General features: G+C 32.0%; 1 protein-coding gene across 4 annotated transcripts in view; it reads right to left on the minus strand.

Moving 5' to 3' along the window:
• LOC106686902 (polycystin-1) overlaps nucleotides 1-7824 on the minus strand; it is a gene marked incomplete at its 5' end in the record, with an annotated part of 102262 nt that overhangs the window by 48962 nt on the left and 45476 nt on the right. For all 4 annotated transcript variants that reach the window (XM_067050378.1, XM_014430502.1, XM_014430499.1 and 1 more), the window contains 3 exon segments: nucleotides 3262-3384; nucleotides 3982-4107; nucleotides 6927-7026. In XM_067050378.1, coding sequence (XP_066906479.1) covers nucleotides 3262-3384; nucleotides 3982-4107; nucleotides 6927-7026 — 349 coding nt within the window.

The following is a 7824-nucleotide window of genomic DNA, read 5'->3' on the forward strand; positions in this document are numbered from 1 at the left end:
TAGTATCTTATTTAAATTTTATAGCATTTTAGACCCTATATCTTAGGGCGTGTTTCTAGGCAATCAGAACATACATTTAGCGACAAATGACACTGAATTAAATTATTTATTAGCTATCTTTACAAATCTGCTTCAATTCTATTTTGAGCAATATTAACCAATTACTCTCTCTTTGTTCTCAACAAACACTCACTAACTGTAAACAGTACATTTTGTCTTCTTTCCCAAAATGCTATTTTTAAAGGTCAACAAAAGATTCTCTTCACATCCCCTTTCAGGAGAAGTCCTCTCATGAGGCGATCCAAAACAGAGTCCCTTTTTCTTCTTGGGTGACTCTCCTTTTTTCAAGATGTCTACCACTGAGAGTGGCAAAGGGATCTCCCGGACATCCTGCCTTTAGGCGATGTCATCCATCTCCCGTCTAAGCAACGAATGAACCAAAAAAACAAGTTTTCTTCCTTCCAAACAAGTGATAGTCAGAAGGGGTAACATAGGAAACATATGGTGGATGAGACAGCACTTCAAAATTGAGTTTTTGGAGCATTTCAGCAGTATGCGGATGGGCATTGTTGTGCAACAACACAACACCTTTTGGCAGCAGTACAACATCTTTTGGCAGCCATATGCGGATGGGTATTGTTGTGCAACAACACAACACCTTTTGACAGCAGTCCTCGGTGTTTACTTTGAATTGGAGGCTTTAGTTTAGCAGTAAGCATCTCACTCTAACATACACTGTTTACTGTTGTCCCCCTTTCCTCATAATGTTCCAGTACTGGACCTTGTGAGTCCCAAAAAACTGTAAGCATCAGTTTTCCTGCGGACGGTTGGGTCTTGAACTTTTTCTTGCGTGACGAATTTGGATGTTTTCATTTGTTAAAGCTACCTCAAATCGACTATGTCTTTTTGTTGGAAGGCTTTAAAAATTAACAAAAAAAACAAACTGGCTCGGATTAAACATTTATTTGGTTTAACAATTTAAACATGGTAAAAAAAAAAACTAAGTAAAAACTAACATAAACAAAATATACAAGTAAAAATAAAATTAGATAAATAAATTAAGAAAACAAAAGAGACAAATTTACAAACAATATAAACATGTAAAATAAATACTGCTCGACGAAACGTTTGCTCCACTCCGATAGATCCGAGGAAGAGTACTGCCGAGATAAGTCGCAGCTCTTGTTGCTAAATAAATCGCTGCAATGGTCCAAATATCCAATAGTCGTGTTAATGTATTGGGTGGGCCGACAAAATGAACTCAGACAGGGCTGGTTACCCACGTTCATGGCCACTAATTATCCGGTACTCATATTAAAGTCGAAACACAGAAGTGGTCTGGTTTCGAACTGTAGTGACGACTAAAACACTCAACAATGTCCAAACTATAAACGCAGACAGGGCTGCTAAGGACGCTATCAGGGCCACTTATTAGTCAGAACTGCAATTAATAAAGTGGAAACACAGAAAAGGTCTGGTTCCGAACTGTAATGACTCACTAACTCACTAAAAATGTCCAAACTACTAAATTATAAGGGCAGACAGGGGTGCTTAGACGCTACCATGGCCACTAATTAGCCGGAACTGCTCTAAAAAAACTAAGATGGTTGGTCCGTTGCTAGGTAACGCTTCTTAGCAACAATTATCACCCCTAGCAACTGTCTCTATTACTCATTATTACAAACAAATATAATTACACATTTTTCTTTTCAAATAACTAAATCTAAATAAAACAATACAAATAAAAAATAATGTAATTAAATTAAATACTAATGAAACTCAAATACTATTTACAATTATTTACAAGGCAATTATATATTATGGCGTTAACACCATTCCTTACTCTGCTGTTTACTTTCTGGCTCGTAATGATGGATCCATGTTTTATCACCAGTAAGGATTCTGTCTAAGAAATTGTCCTGTTTGTTACCATAGCAATCCAAATGTTTTTGGTAGGTGCCCAAGCGTGTTTGTTTATGCAACTGTGTGAGTTGTTTTGGGACCCATCTTGCACAAACCCAAGTTTGCTATGGATGATTTCGTAGTTAGAACCGTGACTAATTTACAGAGTATGTGCCACTTAGTCAATAGTTACTCTTCTGTCTCAGAGCACCATTTCATGTGAATACTCAATGTTTTCTTCATTTGTGGTGGTAAATGGTTGTCCGGCTCCTTCATTGTGTGTAACACTTCTGCAACCATTTTTTAATTTTTCAATCCATTTGTAAACACTCCATTGTGGCAAAAGTCTTCGATGAATTTTGGCTGCTTATCCTCCTTCGGAACACAAAACACGGATTACTGAGAGCAGCCATGATTAACAGCAAGACAGTGATAACAAAACTAACCTAGCAGCTTGAAACTAGCATAGACATAACAACAAATAAACAAAGCATGCATCATCAACACAAAACGACAGTGCTACCAACATAAACAAAAATATAAATAAATTGCAGATATATATTGACTTACCCTCATATGTATTTTTTTTTTATAGTGATTTAAAAATCCAAAACTTGTGATACATTCGTTTGATCCTCTTAATCAACAGTTAATCAAAAGGTAGACTGCAACTAGATAATATAAGTCCAATAGAAAATTCAGAACACATCTTTACAAAAACATGAATGTTCATAGCTGCTAAATGTAACTTTTGGAGAATATGCTGTTGTTACAGCTACCTCTTCAACTGTTAAATGAACAGTTTAAAAATAATAAGTTAATCAATGAAAAGAAAATTTATATTAAGGCTTGCTCAAAAACTGAAAACAAAACAAAAAACAATAGTTTAGAAGATGGTTTCAAAAAGATACAGTGACAATATGTGATTGATTATATTCAAAGAAGAGGAATCTGTACTCGGTATGTACATAATATATATATTCTAGAGATATTTTAATCTCCATAAATGAAGAGCAGATATTTTAATGTTAGTATGTATTTTGAGTGAAGAAAGAAAAAACATCGTATTTTTTTTTAAACAATATTTAAAAATTTAAAGAAAAAATAGTTTAGTGTTAAACATTGAATGAATAATTGTTGTTACACATATTAAGTCATTTCGTTTGTCTTTATATTCAGAATTAAGTATATAAAGGGTGTACAGTTCAGGAGGAAATGTTAGAAATTGAGGCAGGAGGGATAGTATACTAAAATTGTAGTTAAGTGTCACCAACTTTGCCAAAAAAAGTCAAATAATATACGAATGACTCTGTAGCTTTAAATAAAATAGTAAAAACCATTAATCAGGATTAAGCTTACCTGAACTTCAATATCTTTGCCTTCATAAGAGGTGGAGAGGCTTGGATCAAATTTGATGAAAGCAGAGTCAGTTTTAGAAGGATCGATTGACGGCTTTAACACCAATCTATACATCTTTTCAACCTGCAAAATTTACGAGAATAATTTTTTGGTCTTACATCAAGAAGAAAATGTATCCTGTTCCAAGAACTTATGGAAGATGTCAAGGAACTGTTCAAAGCCATCAAGTATTGAGTAATATTATGTTGTTATGGAGCAGTGTTAAATAGGAATTATAAAAATAATTTTAACTAATGAATTGAAAAGCAAAAGGAGTATTTGGAACCTAACAGATCAAATCATTGAGATGAATGAGGTATAGATTCATTTGCTCATTAAGAAAATTATCTCTTGTATTTTGCAGATAAACATTGGTACCTTTTTCTGTAGTTTTTTTTTTTTTTTTTTTTGCATTTTCTTAGAAAATCAAATAATATGTATGGCCCTAATCAGGTAACAAACCAGCAGACAAATAGTCAAGTTCTAATAGGACCTCACTTATGCTTGATCAACACATAAGTAGGAAGCATAAATTCTCTAAAAAATTAATTCGTGAAATATATATCCATTAAATATATATGAATATATCCGTGAAATATATATATTGATTAGGATAATAAAGAGTTTTAATAATCATCATTATGAGTTAAATAAAATGAGTCGAACATTTTTTTAACTTACCATCAGCTCAGTTACAATACTCTCTTCCTCAATTATTATGGGTGTTTGGCATGGTATCATGTACTTAAACACCATTTTACTATAACCATCAATAGCTGCAATAAGGTCAGTTGTAGCATGTAGGTACTGAAAGAATGCAATAAAATTATATAATATATATAACACTAACAAAAGATCAAAGATTTTAATGACTAATAAAACTAAATTTATGAATACATAATTGCTTTCTAGAGAAACAAGCAATTATTTATACATTAAAATTATTTCAAAAAGAATCATTCATGGGTGATACTGGTTTCCCTTTCAAACTAAATTGATTGAATATAGGGTTCAATGTAGCATTAATGTGCTGAAAGTGTCTATGACTCCTGTTATTACAAATTAATGGCACATGCTTTTTGTAATGATAAGCTAAACAGTGAAATTAGTGATCTTCCAGTAAACAATGAAATATTAATAATGTATTATGGAAGTAGCAATTATCTATTGATCATGTGTTATGGTTATTTCACTAATCTGTGATTCACTATTTGTCACCACATTTAATGAGATTATATTTATAATACTCAAAATTCTTTAGATTGGAGAGAAGATATCACTAGCTAACTGTTACACTGTATTTCATTATCAAGATTTCACTGTTTGGATTTATCATTATCAAGATTCACTGGCTTAATGGAAAGAGTTCCCATAAGACCTGTGGGATAGCTTGTCCTCCAGTAATGCTATAAGTGTTTCAGCTGCTATTTGACCATGAATAAGCAAGGAATTTAATGAATTTTGTTTTAAATATTTAAAAAATAAGTATTGAAAAAAATTTAAATATGAAGATTATAACATTGTAACAAAAATATGAAGAAGATGGTTGGGGTGTGGTCAAAAGGAACAAACAATAGTAAATAACTATATTTGTTGATGTTTTGCCTCTCGTTGCAGGGCTTCTTCGGGGCTGAAAATGATACAAAAAACTAAAAATATGTTGAAAATGTAGGATAATAAGGTCCAAAGAAGTAAATTTGCCTAAATTACTGTGGTTAATAGGCACTGTGTGGCTTGTTTTAAAAATTTAAGAAAACTTAATGGGAGGTATAACTTTTCAGCTCAATGAATATGGACAGTCAATGAGACTGGCATTACTACAGAGTACGAATTAGCTTAAATTATTTCTGAACAAAGGAGCCAAGCATATTGGAAAAATGAGATCTAGAGAAAGAGGAGAACAGGTCACTATATGCTCCAGTGTTAATGCAAGTGGCAAACATGTCCCAAGAGTGATCTGGCAAGATAGAATGCTCCAAGGAGCTCCTCCAGGCTTATCAGCAGTTTCCACAGTTCAGGTTTGATGATAGCTTCCAATTTCATGGGTTATTTATATCATTTTCAAAATGATACATTTTATCCAACAGAAAATGAACAATTACTTATAATAGATAACCATGACAGTCATGTAAATGTGGAGGCAATTTATTTTGCCAGATCAGGTTCTTGTACTTTTGACAATAACCTCACATATTCTAATAAACTACAGCCATTAGATCACTCTGTGCTTAGTTCATTTTAGAGTTATTTTGATGCTGTAGCTGCTGAATAGATGACAAACCATTCTGGGAAAACTATTTATATTTATGAAATTGCTGGTCTGAGAGGCGAACCTTCAAATAAAAATATAGTGAGTGGTTTTTGGGTATCTGGGATATTCCTATTTAATACAAATATATTCAGTGAAGACAAATTCCTAACTAGTCAAGTTACTGACAGGCCTAATCTAGCAGAGAAACAACAATCACTCTCTATGAGAGAGATTACACCTGAAGATGAATGAAGAGCCCTAGACCATCTAATAATTTTTCTCCAGATGATATGTTTTCATTCCCCAAGGCTCCACCAAGAGTAAATGTGGGAATGGTTAGAGAAGAAAGTCATGAGTCATCACACACTCCTGAAAAACGAGATCAAAGATCAGCCGAAAAATATGAAAGGAAAATAAAAAAAAGGTTGCAAGTAGAAAAGAAATATAATAAGGTCGGAGAAAAAAGTAAAAAAAAAAAAAAAAATGTGAATCTAGTTCAAGTGATGAAGATGATTTCAGAAATAAAATAAGCGCCCAAGATGGCAGTGAACTGGACACTGATTTTTATGTAGCAGAACCTCATTCAAAAGGGGAGAATCAATGTATTATCAATAGAGCAACAACAATTAGTGCGGAGCAAATGTTATACTAAAATTTCTTATTAAAAAATCCATGAAAACACTTTGCTAAAAAAATTGTAAATGTGAATAGGAAAAAAAATTGTACCAATTTTTTAAGAAAAAAAAGAAGAATTAAATTGTTTCTATTTTCCACAAAAACTGGACAAAAGTTTTATACAAAGAGAGGACTTTATTGTTAAACTTCCAAATCCTTACCTAAGTGGAACAGTCAGTAGAACTGCAGGCTTTCTTGCATTCCCAAACAATTTCTTGTGATATTTTGAAAAAAATATTACTATTTTCCAGGTTTAAAATATGTAAGTTTCATCACTCTCCTCTACTAATAAGGATCATGGAAACACTGATAAAATCGCATCCTGCGATAAGGGCCAGCAGGACGAGGGATCAAAAATGGGAGTGTTCCAGGAGATACGGGATGAAAGACAACCCTGATGCCTGGTTTACACATATTAAGTTGTTAAGAAGATAATTAAATTTTAAGTGGCTAACCACATGTGAACAGAGAATTTAGTAACAAGTTGCAAGTTAAAATTTAGTTTGCAAGTAAACAAGTCTATTTTTAGGTTAAGTTGGTGGGTGGGGCTTATCACTTGACACGTTTGGGCAGGTAAAATTTAGTTAAATAAATAAGTGTGTTGAAGCATCCCAAATTTTGATGAGAAGGTCAACATTGTGTAATAATAACAATTCTTTTACTATTTACTATCATATTTTAAATGACATAAAGCACTTACACGATCATAGCTAAACTCATACTGTTCTAAATTTAAAGTTTTATTAGTTAAATGTTTATTTCTAGACTGAATTAATGAATTCACACATCCTATAATGGACCTGAAACAAAAACAAAAGATGTGTAAAATGATCATAAGCTCATCAGTACAAATGGTTGAAAGAATGTTTTGGATCGTAAGAGGAAAAAATGACGTGTGATGTGTACACCTCTACTTTAAAATAATAACAAATATTGATTTTTGCAATTTTCCTTTTGAAAAAACTTATAAGACAAAACCTCAAATACATATTGTTGTTCTTTTTTACATACTAAAAGTATAGAAAAACCTGAGTATTGCTTTTCTTGGTCATCATCTTGATTATTTTAAACTCATAAAAAAAAAATTTTGTTAGGTGTCAATTTACACACAATTTCATGCTGAAAAATATTATATTATTGGTTTTAAAAATGAGAATAAATAACAAAATGGTTGACAAATATTGTAAAGTCTAGAATTATCACTCATTTCTCACTTAATGCCTAATATCTTTAAAGCTAGCACAGCACGATAAAAACTAAAGAAACTTTTTTTAAAGAAGTATAAACTCTCTAAAATCTGAGACCTCTTTATTTATATTCAATAATTATCGAGATAAAAGTTTTTTAAAATAATGAGGTGTAGATAGTTGACTGTAGATAGATGATTGGAGAAGTTTGTCAGGGGGTGCGGTCAGCAAAGAACAACATAAATAAACAAAATCATATTTATTTATTTTATGCCGACGTTTCGACCTGAGTTTCAGGTCTTCATCAGGGCTATAGAACAAAAGAGATAACAAGAACATTTAGAGTAACATACAATTGAAAAGGAATAGTATACAAACAAATTAAGAATTATACAAAATATTGAATTAAAT

The sequence above is a fragment of the Halyomorpha halys genome, unplaced genomic scaffold, assembly GCF_000696795.3.
Source record: "Halyomorpha halys isolate HHAL.00 unplaced genomic scaffold, Hhal_1.1 Scaffold896.1, whole genome shotgun sequence".
NCBI lineage: Eukaryota > Metazoa > Arthropoda > Insecta > Hemiptera > Pentatomidae > Halyomorpha > Halyomorpha halys.